This window comes from Branchiostoma belcheri, unplaced genomic scaffold (assembly GCF_001625305.1).
Source record: "Branchiostoma belcheri isolate BF01 breed outbred unplaced genomic scaffold, Haploidv18h27 scaffold8, whole genome shotgun sequence".
NCBI lineage: Eukaryota > Metazoa > Chordata > Leptocardii > Amphioxiformes > Branchiostomatidae > Branchiostoma > Branchiostoma belcheri.
This window is the reverse complement of record NW_017804464.1, coordinates 5203102-5221165: the sequence shown is the minus strand read 5'-3', so window position 1 is coordinate 5221165 and position 18064 is coordinate 5203102. Positions and strand designations below refer to the sequence as shown.

General features: G+C 39.3%; 1 protein-coding gene across 1 annotated transcript in view; it reads right to left on the bottom strand.

Moving 5' to 3' along the window:
- LOC109486190 (RAB6A-GEF complex partner protein 1-like) overlaps positions 1-18064 on the bottom strand; it is a 54183-nt gene that overhangs the window by 11087 nt on the left and 25032 nt on the right. The window contains exons 22-33 of the mRNA XM_019789906.1: positions 17405-17451; positions 16979-17103; positions 16417-16559; positions 14992-15078; positions 14553-14600; positions 13725-14011; positions 13036-13086; positions 11658-11816; positions 8845-8921; positions 7823-7861; positions 7206-7412; positions 6454-6631 (exon numbers count right to left, since the gene is read on the bottom strand). Of these exons, the coding sequence (XP_019645465.1) occupies positions 6454-6631; positions 7206-7412; positions 7823-7861; positions 8845-8921; positions 11658-11816; positions 13036-13086; positions 13725-14011; positions 14553-14600; positions 14992-15078; positions 16417-16559; positions 16979-17103; positions 17405-17451 (1448 nt within the window). The remainder of the gene's footprint in view (positions 1-6453; positions 6632-7205; positions 7413-7822; positions 7862-8844; positions 8922-11657; positions 11817-13035; positions 13087-13724; positions 14012-14552; positions 14601-14991; positions 15079-16416; positions 16560-16978; positions 17104-17404; positions 17452-18064) is intronic.

Genomic DNA, 18064 nt, shown 5'->3' with positions numbered 1-18064 from the left:
CCCCACAAGGCTCAAAGGTCCACTTTTTGGCCACTTTTTTATGTAAAGGTCCACTTTTTGGTCCACTTTTTATGTAAAGGTCCAAGATTTTTCTTGAAAAGATGGACTGTAATCGTAGAAAAACTGCTCCCTTTGTCACTGAATAAAAATTTATCTCTGATTTTTCTTGGAAATCCTCTCGAAAATGCACGAAATGCCATTTTAGAAGGTTCATTTTTCAAAATTTTCCGGGGGAGCATGCCCCCGGACCCCCCTAGGAACCTCGCGCCTTCGGCGCTCGAGGTCCCCTCAAGCAGTGGGAAGAACCCCCCCATTTAAAATCCTGGCTACGGGCATGTGCTTAACTGCATTTTTGTAGGGACATCATCCTGTAAAGAGAAGTCAATTTCTGATTCAAGAGTTAAAATTCCCTAGCAAATATCTAAATCAAATCAAGAAGTTATATTATGCCCTGAACCTGGGACAGGGGAAGGACAGTTTAAGAATCCATGCTTCACCAGTGTACATGTACTCTCATGTCCCGATTAAACGTACCGGTACGTTTATTCAAACAGATTTTTCACTCGTCTGTTGTCAGAGCCTATGAACTAGAACAAACTTTGTCCATTCCTTTGGGTATTTATAGGCACATGCACCCATGAATAATGCCGCAATAAGGATTTTTCAAACTAGTCCGGAATTATAAGGGGGGGGGGGCGGGGGTGCGGAATTAGGGCACCCCCCATTACACATACATGAACAGTGAATACCAATTAATCACAATCATATTAAGCAGACTCTGAGTTTTATGTTGATTTTCAGCATCAGCTGTGCAGCAGACAGACTTCATGCATATGAGTGAACCCTACCGCAAACTCCTGCTGAGGAACTATGCAACCCTCTGTCAACAACTTGATGCCAGAAGAGTGCTGGACTACCTACACCAGCGAAGGGTGCTCACAGATGAGATGAGGCAAGAAATCCTGGCCATTCCTGTTTATCAAAGACAGACAAGAAATGGGAGGTTGCTGGACATGATTCTGCAGGGAGATGACAGAGCTTTCACCATCTTCTGTAACGCACTGGAGGAGGCTGGGTACCCACATCTCATGCAGGTGCTCACAGGAGGGCAACCACAACTCATGCCACGTAAGTATGACTATTGCATGGGGAAATTTGGAATGGGGAAGAAGAATGGGGAAGAAGAAATGTGCTGTATTTGGTCTTGTCTGAGCAAATGTTGGCCCTTTTAGTGACTACCGGTACATTGTATAATATCAGTTCTGTTCAGCTGGACCCAGACATGTCCGGACATGCACCAAGACGCTGTGCCCTTGGGAAAGGCACTTAACACGTATTTCCCCCATCAGTTAGAGAGTTCCTGGGCCCTACTAGGGTTTGGGTTGGCATTAGAAAGGGCAACCAGCTGTAAAATCTTGCTTCAACAAAAAGACTTGCATTTTGTGCAAGCACATCTAACCCCCGGTTCGGGGAAAAATGACATTAAAATTGGATTAAGAAAAAAAATTCGTCCAATATCATGGGTGTGGCTAAAACGGTTGCTAATTCGTCCAATATCATGGGTGTGGCTAAAACGGTTGCTAGCAAATATCTCTATACAGTTAAATAAATCAAATCAAGAAGTTATATTATGCCCTGAACCTGGGACAGGGGAAGGACAAATTAAGAATCCATGCTTTGCCAGTGTACATGTACTCTCATGTCCCGATTAAACGTACCGGTACGTTTATTTTTTTCGGCCCGAACGTCCACCCAGTACGTTCTTATTAGGGACGGTACGTTTATAAATTTTTGGAAAATCGGTTTTGGAAAAAAATTGTCACTATCGATATAATTTTATTTTAAGCCTTAAAATAAAAGAAATTTACCTTAGTTTCCGTCTCTCTCGTTTTGCAACAATATTTTCCCATGTCTTTGTTACCGATAGTTATCTAGAAATCACGAAGAACAAATTACAGGCCGTGTTTGGTTCGGATCGAGTCACCAGTAGTCACACTGTGACGCACATAAATATTCACTCGAAATGAGAAATTACCGCCCAACAAAACGGACCATTACGTTCCCAGTGCTGTATTACTCTTTTGTTCTTGTGGTCAACTTGTTTTCTTTGCTTGAATCGCGTAAAATACCAAGGAAAATACAAGGAAACCGGCAATCGCCGCGCCGCGCCGATCTGCCGGCGCCATCTTGGATTTTTTTGGAAAGCTGCAATTTGGCCCAAACCGCTAGAGGGGGCGAATTAAAATGTTTAATATATTCGGTCTGAACTTAATGTTATAGTATCATGAGTATGGAGCTCTAGGAGTAGAGGTGAAGTTTGATAATGCATAGAACGGATAAAATAGAGTAAAATTAAATGAAATAAAATAAAATAGAATAAAAAATAAAATGAAAATAAATAAAAAATAAATAAAAAGAAAAAATAAAATAAAATGAAAATTATTGTAGTGGTTACATGTACTTATACTTATATTGTATTTAGCAATGATCATTTAGCAAAAAAAAATTACGGTACTGATACTCCGGTATTCAGAATCAGGTACAGGTACAGGTCCGGACCTGGACCTGATCCTCTGGACCTGGACCTGAAAGAGCCGAACAGGTACCCACCCCTATTGCTAGTGGTGTCATATGGCTGTAATGTTGACACAAGTTTGTTGAGGTATAGTATTACATAGACAGCCTCATGTTTCTTTTATTACATTGAAATGATGTTGTATTTCCCAACAACAAGTACTAGTACAGTATATTTATATTCCTAATCAAAAGTAACAGTGAAAGATTTGGTATTGAAATAAAGAGCACATTTTAGTACCGTTCACCTGTCAATTTGGTCATTTTCCGGGGGGGTACGTTTATTCCGGAGGGTATGTTTATTAGAGTTTGAAGATTTCTCCGGGGGGTATGTTTATTCCGGAGGGTATGTTTATTAGACTTTGAAGATTTCTCCGGGGGGTATGTTTATTCCGGAGGGTATGTTTATTAGACTTTGAAGATTTCTCCGGGGGGTATGTTTATTCCGGAGGGTATGTTTATTAGACTTTGAAGATTTCTCCGGGGGGTATGTTTATTCCGGAGGGTATGTTTATTAGACTTTGAAGATTTCTCCGGGGGGTATGTTTATTCCGGAGGGTATGTTTATTAGACTTTGAAGATTTCTCCGGGGGGTATGTTTATTCCGGAGGGTATGTTTATTAGACTTTGAAGATTTCTCCGGGGGGTATGTTTATTCCGGAGGGTATGTTTATTAGACTTTGAAGATTTCTCCGGGGGGTATGTTTATTCCGGAGGGTATGTTTATTAGACTTTGAAGATTTCTCCGGGGGGTATGTTTATTCCGGAGGGTATGTTTATTAGACTTTGAAGATTTCTCCGGGGGGTATGTTTATTCCGGAGGGTATGTTTATTAGACTTTGAAGATTTCTCCGGGGGGTATGTTTATTCCGGAGGGTATGTTTATTAGACTTTGAAGATTTCTCCGGGGGGTATGTTTATTCCGGGGGGTATGTTTATTCGGGACATGAGAGTAGATAAAGATGTAACATTGTGACAGACAAAGATCGTATCTGATTCAAGTGTTTGAATATTTACATATGGAATATTGAACAAGAATGTGGACAATCTTATCAAGTCAGGAGGGAGATCAGCCACATGATATATGTGTGATCAAGAAAAAAATTAACTTAAAGATAATTATAAAATGCATGAAGGTTAGCTCACCGGATTTAAAAATCAGGAGGAACAATGATGAAGTTAATTCACATTTGTTTTTAAATCAATAATTAACCTTAAAGCTTATATATACACAATATATGACTTGTAAATAATATGTCTGTGTCATGTTGTGGATTGTCATTAATTTTATTAGTAATTTAGTAATCAAACCCCAATATGATACTGACACCAATTTTGCAATGATCCATTTCTTTCTGTCATAGGGAGGGAACATCAAGCCCGTGAAGAAACGAGTGCAGTTTTAGCAATGGTCCAAGATTTAGACATCTCTGAAACCATGAACCGTTACAAACCGTGGGAAACACACTTCAGACCTCAAGATGAAGAGCAGAAAATGATCTCAGAGCTTACAGTACTCACGATCAAGGACAGGAAAAATAACCCCCCACCGCTGCCCCCAACCACCCAGGTATCATCTGGTTCCTTTCCTACTACCAGCCGTGTAGGACTTAATGTACAGAAGCCGGCAGGTCGTGTGTCCTTCCAACCCTCAAGCCAGCCTCAGGTCTCATCAAGTTCCTTATCACAGTCAGTTAGGTTCACTATTGATGTAGAAGGGCCAGCAGTAGAGAGTCTTCCCTGCTCTGTCACAGCCACAACCAGCGATGCAGATCTAACAGGTGGGAAAGTTGCCCCACAGATAGAAGTGACCTCCCCCCATGGTAAAACCACCCTCATGCAAACAACAGCACACACTAGTCCCCCACTAGCTGCAGGGAAGGGACAAACCAGCAGGGTTAGCAGGGTCTGGGGTACAGAATGGAGACCTCAGCAGCCAGGCATGCACAAACTGACGGTCTGTATGGAGGATAAGAAGAATCTGGGTTCTCGCATTGTGTATGTGGGCAGTAAAGACAACCCTGTACTGAGATTTGGGCAAAAGGGAAGTCAGCAGGGGCAGTTTAACAATCCTTCAGATGTAGTAGTGAGGGGGGACAGGCTGTATGTGGCAGATACTCATAATCAGCGTGTTCAGGTGTTTGATCTGAGTGGGAAGTTTTGTCATTCATTTCCTACAGCCAGCCCTAAAGGACTTGCAGTTCAGACTGATGGCACTATAGTGGTAAACTCTGAGAAGGAAGTGAAGAAATTTTCCCCATCAGGAGAAATGCTGCACAAATTCCCTCTGGGTGAATGTTGCACAATGCCTTTTGGCCTGGCAGTACAGAGGGATGGGAGGGTTGCTGTAGCTGATAATGGCAAACACAGCATCTTCCTGTTTGAGGCAGATGGGACACTGGTGAAACAGGTGGGAGGGCAGGGGAAGGGGGAGGGGCAGTTTGACTGGCCACATTTTGTCTGTGTGGATAAAGAAGACAACATCATCGTGGCAGATAAAGACAACCACCGCGTTCAGGTGTTTGACAAGAACTTGAACTTCCAACACGAGTTTGGTCAGAAGGGCAGACAGCCACAGAGCATGCAGCACCCTTCAGGGGTGTCAGCTGACAGCAGGGGGAACATAGTTCTGGCAAACATTGGGAATCGGAAGCTTCAGGTGTTTCGCCTTGACGGCACCTGGGTGTCTACCATTAGCAGTTATGGGGACAAACTGAACTGGCCCCTCGGAGTGGCTGTGACAGAGGATGGACTTGTGTTTGTAGCTGACCCTGGTGACCACTGTATCAGGAAGTATATATACATGTAACAGTGCAGAATGTTCAGGGTACAGGAACTGTGACCACCTCACAAGGTCAATAATGTAATTTGATGTCAAGCATTAGTACAGTCCCAGTAAAGCCTGTGATGTTATAAATACATGTATATTCATATGTTTTTGTCAAGATCCACAGATTATGACTTAACCTTGTACATATTAGTACTATTTTGCATAGAAATGAAATTGAAGGTACTAAAAGAAATTGACTGCTTCAGTCTGTATTCAGTCTCATGATACAAAATTTAATGTACATGTATCAAACTTGAGTACTTGAATTTATTCTAATAACTATATATATATATGTATGTATGTATGTATGTATGTATGTATGTATATATATATATATATATATATATATATATATATATATATATATATATATATATATATATATATATATATATATATATATATATATATAGCTGAAGAGTTATATATATAAATATCTATATGCGTGTACATTGGATAGTATGTACTACTACATGGCTCTAACAAGTTTGGCATTTTCGAATATAAAACATAAAAGACCCAACAATTATACATGTATAGGAAATGCCTGGTTTTGGTGCATGTGTATGGCCTTTAGCATTATGGGAATGATTTGATGTCAAATAGCTGAAGAGTTATTTTACCTTTTGTTATGATATCACTGATCACTGTGGGCCAAGTTTGTAGCAACTTTGCAATTGTCACTCAGTTGCCTTTTAAATAAATTAAAAAACTAATAAAAGAGAGTTCTTCTGCTGAAGTGCTATGCACAATACATTACGGGTTTCATGCAGGCACAGTACATTCTGCCAACATGCTACTTGAGTGCTGTGCTGACTTAAAGCAAGACTATTATTATCATATAATAACTAATTTCTACTTTAATTTAAAAAATGATAAGAGAGATAATTGATGACTTAATTATTACCTTTCAACCTTATATAACTCAAAAATTGAAACACGTTAACCAACTTTCATTCTTCAAAACTTACAGTTCATACATAATGGTTCAAAACGAATCGTCTGATAAAAAAGAAAGTTTTGAAAATGATGGACAGTTAACTGCCTACCTGAGCTGTGTCTCACAGTGTGGCGGCCCTCTGCAGGCCAGCTCCTGGGACAGAGCCTCCAACTCATCCAGGTTAGCCAGGTTCCACATGCTGTCATCCAGGGTCAGCTCCGAATCATCCGCCACGATCGACGCTGACATCTCCGACGTTTCTGTCGCTGCTGTGCTGCCATTATCTCCTAAACATAAGATAGTAAAATTTCCAAGTACATATTAAAAAAATACATTCATAAATATGGTCAGATAGGAGTCTAAACCCCTCCCACTATAAAATTGCAACATTAAGTAACCCAACACCAGTTACCATGGTGACTGATGTCAACAAATCAGGTCATTGGCCAGGTCAGAGGTTAGTGTTAGGAGAAGAAGAAGAGGAAACTGAGCAAAAACAATAAATACTTTTTTTTTTAATTATGACTTATTCTTTATTATCAGAAACTGTGCAGGTCCGTTGGAGGGACACTGGAGCAATTCTTTCCGAGTTCTCCCATGTCAAATTCTTAATATCAACTGGTTCCTGGCAGATTTTGGGACCTACAGTTTCACCCCATTACCTGTGTCTGGCCTTTCGATGTGTCACTTTGCATATCAATTTTCTCCCAACCCATGTGCTGTCAACCTGCTGTGTCCAGACATGCATACACGTACATACAAACGCACAGATAAACCCACCCAAAACAAAACTTCTGTACGGATAGGTAAATCTTTAGACCCAGAAGTCCTATGCATATACAGTTACAGGTCTGTGTATACCTTTAGGATTGGAGTTGAGTTGTCTGGAGTCCAGAGCCTCCTGCCTGAGTTCATCACACAGAAGGTCCATGGATGACCTGAGCGAAGGGCTCGCTGACATCCCGTTTGGTCGCAGCCGGTTTGGTCCCTCGCTGATGTCGCTCAGCGTCAGTCCGTTCACTCCGACTTCCAACGCTTCGTACGATGACGATCTGGACCTCTCTCCTGCTGAGGAAAATCGCAAAATGTCGGAACATGAACGCAATTTTTTTTGGGTGGCATGAAATAAACAGCATGTTTGCTCAAATGGCTGTTGTTGGTATATCAAATATGATAAAAAGTTTACTTAATAACTTTAAGTTTAACTTTCCTTAAAGACTTCTCTAACAAAATTTAATTAATAATATGCTATTGTTATTATCACACGACTGTAAAATTATATTATAACATTTGGACGGCAAATGACTTTTCTGTGAATTAATCTCTCTCTCTCTCTGTATCTAAATCTGTTAATACATAATGTATAAGAATGCTTCAGTGAGGGATAGAAAAGGATGGCCAGCACTTATACTACAATGTGCAAGTAGTGCATCTAGGAATAAAAAAAAAGCTGAAGGAAAGGCCCCAGAGGAACTCACCGCTGTTAGATCTGGACATCACCTGAGACAACGCAATCACTAGAAAAGAGAGGAGCAAGGATACGTGAAGATAAACCATGAAATATAGCATCAAAAGGTATGGTGAAGTACAGGAATAAAAAGAAGTGTAAAAATAGCAGCCATGGTAGGCAAAAAAGGGTCCTAAACTTACCCCAAACCTGCAAAATTCCTTTTGATACAAAAGGGAAATAACATTCATGGACACACGCAGATATTTTTAACCCAGTCATTCATATTGTGTGCAACAGTAAGGGGGTCTGTATGTCCTTTTATGTTGTGTGTGATCAGATTTTGATTTCAACTAACTCTAAGTAGCCTAAAACTAAACCTACAGTGCATTCAATGTACCTAAATTACCATAAAACCAAGCAGCCTGCAACGATTGTTGTAAGGCCACAGCAAGTCATTTTTATGGATGACATCAGCGCGCGCATTAATTTTCGCGTGATTTTGGCAAAAAAACAACAAGAAATTTTGTTGTCTTCTGAAAGTTATCAATGTGCCGAAAATGGGCAAAGCTGTCTGTTGCCATGCCGGAAGGTGGATGGCAGATAACTATGAAGAGAGGAGACAAGAAAAGGCTTTGATTCTCTGACTTAATGTTTTGTCTTACTTTGATGCAGTGATATGTGATGCTGGCTGTGTATATGTGATGTTCCTACTGAATCAAAACCATTTGTACAATCTTATGATTGAGTCAAAATTTCAAAATGAACCTTTTTTTGGCCCGCCTTGTTTTTTTGCCCACTTGCATTTAGATTTGGAGTCTGCAGTGGATGTTATCCATAAAATTTACTTGCTGTGGCCTAATACGTAGCCACTGACTTCCTAACATTAGATACGTGCACAGGTTTGCTAGTAGTCTCTTTTTAGTACATGTAAGTGACCACAGTTTTTACTCCATGGCTGGAATTTTTTTCTAAAAGGGAAAAAAACACCACAGAAAACCAGACTGAAAGCATGAAGCATCAGTAGACAAGTGGATATGACAGATGTAGCACCTGGCATGGGCCACTGGAAGTCCCTGTGAAGTGTGTGAAGTGACGTCACAAAGTCGTCCACTCTGGCAGCTCTAGACCTGTGGTGGAATATGTGTATTATATTGTGTCACATGATTGTCATAGTAAACTATTAACTTTTATGTTGTAAATATTGTGACAATTTTACACTGTACAAATTTGCAGCAAAATATTGTAAAATGATTAGAAAATGGGTCGATTCATACATACATGTACATACATGACATTTGTATTATAGTAAATGCTATGTCAATCATGGGATTGTGTAATATCTAAGGTACTTGGACCATACCTCAAGAACTTTTTCTGTACAGGACTTGGTCTAAAATAAAGATGAATTTGTCACATTGCAGGGCTCGAAATACCCGGTGGCGCACTGGCGCGGCGCCACCTGATTTTGCTTGGCGCCACTTATTCCTAAACTCAGGTGGCGCAGCGCGCCACCTATAATTTGCGGTAGGGACGTCACTGCTGCGACACCGCTCTTCCCCAGCTGCTACATATAACAGTTAACATCATCCTTGCACAAACGAAGAACATGGCGCACGTAACACCACCCGCATAAGTGTGCCGCAGTAGCAGCTGAGCCTGAAGACATGTAAAGGTGGCAGCAGGGTTGGACAAGTTAAATTGCCCGATTGCCCCAGGCAAGTAAAAGTGCTAATCGGGCAAGCACATCTCCCTCTGGGCTTGCCCGATCGGGAAAGTTAAATTTTTGTGACACCCCAGTATAGCGGCAAAATTGCTGATTTTTTCTCGCAAAAGTACCAATTAATTCCAGTCAAAATCATGTCCATTTGTAAATAAACCCATTAAAAGTCCATAGATACCATTACCTTGACAGATTAATCGGTAAATAGCTTTATTTTCTACGAAACACCCGGGGCCCAGCGTCTCGCCTCGTCTAATTTTGATCCGCGGCGCCATGTTTGTTTTGGTCTCGGGGCCCCACTCTCGCGAGACTTGGTATTCTTATATCACTAGAGGGATCACGTGACGTGACGAGATCTTGCCTTTGACAGCGTTGCGGGAGTGCAGGAACAGCAGACGATGTTTCTAGAATTGTTTGGGGGATTTTGAACTGTCATCAGGCTTAATTTTTTGGGGGAAAATGAAGGAAAGAATATTCTAAACAGCCAGAAAGATAAGATTGTTGGCTAAGTTGGTTTTTTGAAATGGAATCTTCCCTTGTGGCCCAACCACGCATAAGGGCATGAAAGTTGGGCAATGCGTGACTGATTTCCTACTCCCCTATTTCCCTTAGGAAATCTGTTTGACGACTTGGTCCTTGCTGTAAGTTACATTTGTTTACAGGTCACCGGAAGATAACACTGGGCTAGATTGTTTTGAAGATTGTTTAAGAAATGCATAGAAAACTTCTAAGTTTCTTTGAAGGTACTATTAAAAAGACATTTGTGTTGAAACTTGTCTTACATTACTGGTAAGTTCAAATCAATGACACCTTTTTTGTTGATTATTCTGCCCATTTTATGTTTTCTACTCTGTATGGTAAAGGAAGTGGTTTAGCTGAATGAAATTATGTTTAAGGTAGTTTTATGTACACTGGCTTTAATAAATTCTTTTTTGGCCAATGAAGCTTCTTCAGATTTGTAGAAAATTTTACCTGTTTTGTTGAACATTGTCTTTAGAGTACCAGTATATTTTGCACAAAAGTTTGTACCTTGAAGTTGAAGGAAATAGTTTCAGTAGCAGCAAATATTGTCCCATGTTGTCAAACACATCATATCTTTAGTAACTTGACATAAAATTGCCTAATAACTTAACAGTGGTTTTATTTATAAAAAAAATAGAAGGATTGCATTGTTGCAATTGAGAATGCATCAAAATAGGTCATATATATTTTGGGCAAGTGAAAAGTTGGTTCGGGCAAGTGAAAATGACCATGTACTTGCCCGATAGGGCAAGTGGATTTTTGTTCGAGAATAACAGTAGAAGCTCATAACAGAACATTGTTGTTCGAGAATAACAGTAGAAGCTCTGAGCCTGAAGACATGTAAAGGTGGCATTCTTTATTAAAACATTGTTGTTTGAGAGCTTTTGTTCTTTACATTACTTTATTTTATAACATAAAACTTAAGTAGTTAACTAGAAGAAAACGTAATAGATATAAGTAGCAGATTTGAAGAAAATGATAACTTGGAAGTGTTGCCACTTGAATACTGATGGCGCCACCTGGCTTTTGACTCAGGTGGCAACATGCGCCACCTGGCTGAAAAAAGTATTTCGAGCCCTGCATTGACGGGTTTAAGTATGAGTCCAGACCTGTAGCTAAACCTCTGTACCTGAAACTAATATACATTGACTACATGTATATGTATGTATCTGAGTGTACACGTGTACAAACCTTTGTAAGAAAAGATAAAAAAACTCTAGTTTCTTTCCAGTGTTTTTGGCGACATCTCAGGGAGGAGCCTAATGGTACAGTATTGTGTGCAGTTTGCAAGAATTCTAGGAATGGTACAGGCATTTTGTCCACAGGAATGGAATGTCCACAGGCATTTCTCTGACCCGCATCTATGCACACATTCCTGGAAACCCTTGGGAAGACCTCTCTGCCCTGGATGGCCCTACTTTCTGTGACCCCGGGGCTCGTTCACTATACACTCAGGGGAGGAGTGCATTGTATCTGTCTAGACTTAACAGGTACCAAGTCTACCTCAAAATCATGAAATGATGGCAGTGCCATGCAAACAATAACCCTAACAGCAACCACCGTCGCCATGGCAATGTATGTTTTCATTGCCAGTCTTGTTTTGAAAAGTAGGTTGACTCACCTCTCCTTCTGCAACCAACCAATCAGCTCGAAGTTAAGATGCGCCGCGAACGAACCCAGCTCCCGTAGTCGCCCTGCGCTGAGCAGCTTGCGAGCGTGACGCTGTAGAATCACGTCGATGAAGAAATGCTCCGCTGTCTCTTCTAAATGTTTCAGTGTCCTGTTGGGAAAATAATAAATTTTTACCATCATTATTTTCACTTTTAGATCCTTGGACTTTTAATGAGCTGGTTCATTGGGTTATATCTGCGCATGTGTAGTAAGATACATTGTGATTAATTAACAAAAATTAAAGCTATTTTTTAAAAGTTCTTGGTAAAATGAACAGGCCATCAGATGAAGTCCTGCTTAGAAAGTGGAAAAAATTTGAGAAAACAGGACTGAAAGTATTAAGAAATGCAAAGCAATGTGCATCAAGACAAGTTTTTGATGCCGCATAATTTTTTCTAAAAATCAACTTTGATTGGTAATAACAAAGATGAAGATTTCTTGCCCTCTATTACGTTTCTTTACATCAAATCAAGCACTAAAAGGAACAAATTAATAATCAATTATACATACTCAAGGCTCATTGAATGTGTGGCCTTTGGGTCTTTATACTTCTACTTACAACAATTTGGACAAAAGATGAAGAAGGATTTAATATTAGCCATTGATTGTAAATCCACCAGTTAAAGAATAAGGTTTTATTGAAGAAAATAAGACAGAAAAGAAATCAGAATTTCAGACTAAAAAACAAGTGCAAAAAGGCTCTGCACTAGAGGTATCCTCAAAATCACTTCAGTCACAAAAATTTGTAAAAAAAATTGTTTCTGTCAATGATTAAAAGAGAGAATTTTCACACTAGCGCTGCTCTAAGTTATAGAGGTCGATTTGGCTTCTAAACTACTCACAATAAGCTAGTCCACGGTTTGAAATGCACATGTGCAGTGTGATGAACTGTGGGTAATAAGTTGAAGTCCCCTGCCGATATTTGACATATTCTAAATTGACATACTAATGTTTACCTTTGCAGAAGGAGAACATATTGTTTTTGCTCTGTTTCTTCTTCCTCTTCTTCTTCTCCAAACAAATCAGGTCAATGACCTGAACCAGACGCCTGTCACCATGGTAACCAGTGTTGGGTTACATCATGTTGCAATTTTACAGCAGGAGGGATTTAGACTCCTGTCAATGTGCTTGAGTAAGAATTAACAGAGCAGACTGTATGCAAACTACATGTAAAATAAAAATTATGCTCTTGCTTTGCAAATGTTACCTTTCGTGTTATTACCTACATTGCATCACACTGCACATGCGTACTTTAAACTGTGACGTAGCTTTTACAAATGGTCACTGTCTTAAAAGTTCTACGCTCTAGTAGTCGTGATCTGTCTCACCCCATAAAAAACCCGGAATCTGCACGTGGAGGTATGTCCTTTGGTGACGCTCTGCCGCAAAATAAAAGATGGAAGTAAGGAAAAAGGCAACAAAAGCAGCCCAGGAAGACAACAGACCAGTAAGCAAGAAGTTGGACACAGTTCTTTGAAATCCACCTGTTAACAAATTGGTCACTGACGTGAGTTTTGGAGTAGGTTTTGTGCTTTATGTGATTCCCTTAAAGTTTACAAAAAGCTTGGAAAACAAAGAAAGTCACCCATAGATAATCATAAGCAAAAAGGAATGGCAACATTATTAAAGCAAAAATGTGAGAAAAAAAGGAGAATTGAAAGCATCTCCTTTAAACTTATTAAGATAGGAGAAAAGTTTACCTCTTAATTATGCACAACCTAAAAAAAGCACCTAACCTGACATTATTTTTTTACACGCTATATTTCTTTTCTTTTGAAAGATCCATTCCTGTAGTACATGTATATGATTGACTGTTCATTTTTGAATAAATTTTGACAAAAAAAAAACAAAAAAACTCAAATTCACACTATACGACCCATTATGACTAACTTAAAGGTCTTTAAAAATCTTTGTAAAATTATAGTAAATTTTTTACACAAAAGATGAGTTGGTCTTTCTTGTAGTTGTCTGTGTTAGTAGCACAGGGTCTGTGTTAGTAGTAGCTGGTGTGTCTTACGTTGTTTTCTTGTTAGTTGTGCTGGTGGCTTGAACCGAGTGGTGCCTCTCTCTATCCCTCTCCTTCCCACTCCCTCGTTCCCTCACTCCTGCCAGGTTCTCCCCCATGCTGTAGCTGCGGACTGGCCGCGCCTGTGACCCGAATGCGAACCCTGGGAAGGGTCCATCCTGCGGCGGGGGTGGCAGGGGGTAGATGGGGGCGTTGATGGGGTTTACGGGGGTGCGTGGGGGCGACTCTGGGTCCTCATTACCGATGGCACGTAGAAACCTCACAAGGTCTTTGGCAAGCTGGATAGGAAAATAAACTTGAGACATTAACTCAAACAAACACTAGAAAGGTAACATTTGCAAAGCAAATGCATAATGTTTACCTTTGCATATGGACTGCTCTCAATTCTTACTCAAACACAATCATAATTTATAAATGGTGACAGGAGTCTAAATCCCTCTTGCTATAAAATTGCAACATTATGTAACCCAACACTAGTTACCATTTAGTGAGATATCTGGTTCTGGTCATTGACCTTATGTGTTTGAAGAAGAGGAAACTGAGCATAAACAATATGTTTTCCTTCAGTAAAAATAAATATTGGAACAAAAGTGGGCTCAAATATAATTTCTCTGTCAACTTCAAGCCAAGAATTTTTCACAAATATTTCTATGTAATAATCAGCAATGTTTTCATAAAAAGTATCAAAAAAGTGCCTGTTACTGCTATCAGTGAACAACAAGTACATGGAATAGAAAGACCCACATATTAATAAATAAACAGTTACTACAACTACAATTAATAATAATTATAATTATTAGCAAAAACAAAAACACATACCTCCCATTTGCCTTTGTCTAGTGAAGCATCCAACAACAGTGTTGCATGCTGGGAAATGGATAGAATAATCATACTATAATACATGATCTCTACTTCATATTAATTATTTCATATACTCAGAGGAATTCTAGATAATACACCTTGAAATCCAATACTAAAATTATATAGAACTATACTTACAGTAATAATTTACAATCTGCTTTCAACAATAACATTACGTTAATTTATATTTTTGAGTCAACATAATAATAAAAGCCAATGAATACAGTTGTAAGCCACATCTATAGATGAAGCTCTAGAAAAAAAATCCTGACTCAATGATTGTGATTCTTAAATTTGTAAGGACGTAGCATTCCCTATTCTCAGAGTGGATCAGTCTGATGTTACAATGAGACAGACAGGCCCAGTGGATGGTACCACTGTGCAGCGGGGGTGTTACCTGTCTGCTGATGGCTGCAGGCTCCAGGTTCTGCAGGATGATGAGGTAGGATGACGCAGTCTCCAGGGACCCGGACTGCAGACATTGCTGCGGAAACAAGTCATCATTTTCATCCTATGCACTTGGCCACACCAATTTAATTTGTCGGTGCAGCAGGGGTGTTAAAATAAAAACAGGCCTAGGCATCCTATTATAGCCCCAAATGCTATACCATATGAGCCATGAAGTCAACACAAAAGGCTGGGTTAATATTTTAACAATGACTTTTGAACTTTTAATGAAACCACTGCATTGATGTAACAACTAGGAAGAAAAGGACTTTTTTCAACTGTTGGGGGCAAAATATGAGCATTTTTGAGTTGATTCAGAACCAGAATTTTTTTTGTAAATCAGAAAAAAATGAAGAGGCGAATTCCAAAACAAACAAACTAAATTGGTGTGGCCTAATGACTCTCACCTTCAACATTATGGCCAGAGAAAGTCATAAATGAACAAACAAGTGACAGGCCAGCTACCCCATATATACAATATAGTACTTACATTACTCAGAAATAAATGTACATGTAAGGCCTAGGGGAAAAAAACGTTGTGTTTCCTGTTTCTCGACCGACCCTAGAAAAACTGTGACCCTATAGACTTTTTTGTGTGGACCTCTGAAAGGATTATAACTAAATTGAACCGACATTTTCTAGCTTCATGATCTGACACTTAGGCCACACCAATTTAATTTCTTGGTTAACGGATTTTTCTGGAAAAATAATGGAGTGGGCGGGCCAAAAAAAAAAAAACAGGCCTAGGCATCCTATTCTGGCCCAAAATGGTACGATAGGAGCCATGAAGTCAACACTCCAGGCTGGTTCAAAATTTAAACAATGAATTTTGAACTTTTAATGATACCATTGCATTGAAAGATGGAATAACTGTAACAACTAGGATGAAAAGGACCGTTTTCAACTGTTCAGGGCAAAATACATGTATGAGCATTTTATAGTTGATTATGAATTTTTATTTTTATTTGCAAATCAGAAAAAAATGAAGCGGGCGAATCCGTTAACCAAGAAATTAAATTGGTGTGGCCTTAGGTGATGAAACATTGTGCAATCAGTTTTCCAACATTGACATCACAAATGAAAGTGCCCTCGTGTAAGTTTTACTTTGTTAAACTGTATTGTGTATGTTGGATCACTAGAGATCGCCAAAGTCTTTTAAAAAAAGAAAGAAAAGACAAAGGATAATCCCTACCTATTGACGCTACTTTTTCAGCAGTGAAACAAGAAACACAACATTTTTTTTCCTAGGCCTAATTTGTAAAATAACAGTTTTGGTTTCTTCATGGTCACTGCAACAATACAAACAGGTATAACTAACTACAAGTTACATGTACATAGTATTTACACAAATGTATAATATGCGAATAACATGTACCTCAAACAAGTCTTTGGGGTTTCCCGCCGAGGCGAACAGGTAGGACCAGAGAGCGATCTCTGTCTTCCTGGCACAGTGGACGATGGTCTGCAGGAACTCTGGGAACTCTCGTATGAAGTCCACTATTCTGGGCAGCAGAGGGTCTGTGGGAGAACACGTGTTTACCATGGGAACAAGAAACCAAGGATCTTACACCTCTGTTCGATAATTAGAGTTTTTTGTTTTATATTCAGGCCTCGAAATCAACTTTTTTACTTTTGTCCCAAAAATGTCCCAAAATAAGATATCAAATGTATATTAGTATGCAGGATATTCTTGGCATCTAAGTGTCAGAAAAATAATAAAATCTTTGCTGTAGTACTAAGAGTTTAAGAGTTTCTCATTCCAGATTCAAGCTCAGAAGAGGAGCAGTAAGATCTGTAATTAGGTTTTGTTTTATATGGTGCACCCAAAAAATTTTCTGTGCACCTAATTTTTTAGGTTGGGTGCACCAGTGCACCTATTCCCAAAAATGAATTTGAAGCATTATTTTAATAATAATTTCCCGGTTCTTAGCCAGTACCTGGGATAGGTTCGGACGCTGTAGCCTCTTCTTCCAACACCTGGTGCAACAACAACTCCAACACATGGCTGAAGTACGGCAGGGAGCGACAACTCTTCGCAATCTGGAGCGCGTGGGAACCCAGGCTGGAACATAAACAATGTAAAAATTAAGAACAATGTCTCACATGTGGTTTAAGTCTGATGTTACAAAGAGACAGGAAGGGATAATCTTCGTAATCTGGAAAAAATATATGGAAATGGGAATGTCATTGAGAATACAAGTTTGTAACACTTAAATGATCCAGTAAATGCATTTCCTTCCTATCTCAATATTGCTGTTATGGAGAAAATACTAAATGGAAACATTTACCTCCAGCAAATACAAAAATATCTCTTAAATCCATGTCTTCTTTTTTTCTACAAAGTTAGGTGTTAGATAACTTACTTTCTTCTTAACAGCTCTCTGACAATATGATGAAGGTAAACTTGTGTCTGTAAAAAGAAAGAACACATTTTCACTAACATGGTAACATCTGCACTGTAAATCTTATGTAAGCAGTTAACAGACTACACAATCAGCACCAAGGAGAGGACTTATCTTTATAGTGTTGTACAGACTACACAATCAGCACCAAGGAGAGGACTAAACTTTATAGTGTTGTACAGACTACACAATCAGCACCAAGGAGAGGACTAACCTTTATAGTGTTCTACAGACTACACAATCAGCACCAAGGAGAGGACTATCCCTTATAGTGTTGTACAGACTACACAATCAGCACCAAGGAGAGGACTAGTCTTTACAGTGTTGTACAGACTACACAATCAGCACCAAGGAGAGGACTAGTCTTTACAGTGTTGTACAAACCACACAATCAGCACCAAGGAGAGGACCAGTCTTAACAGTGTTGTACGGACTACACAATCAGCACCAAGGAGAGGACCAGTCTTTATATTGTTGTACAAACTACACAATCAGCACCAAGGAGAGGACCAGTCTTTACAGTATTCTACACTACCAAAAATGCTTTTTCTTGTTTTTCTTATTTTCTCATGGGAAGAAAATTTTTCTTTGGGGGAGAATAATAAGAAAAAAATAAGAACA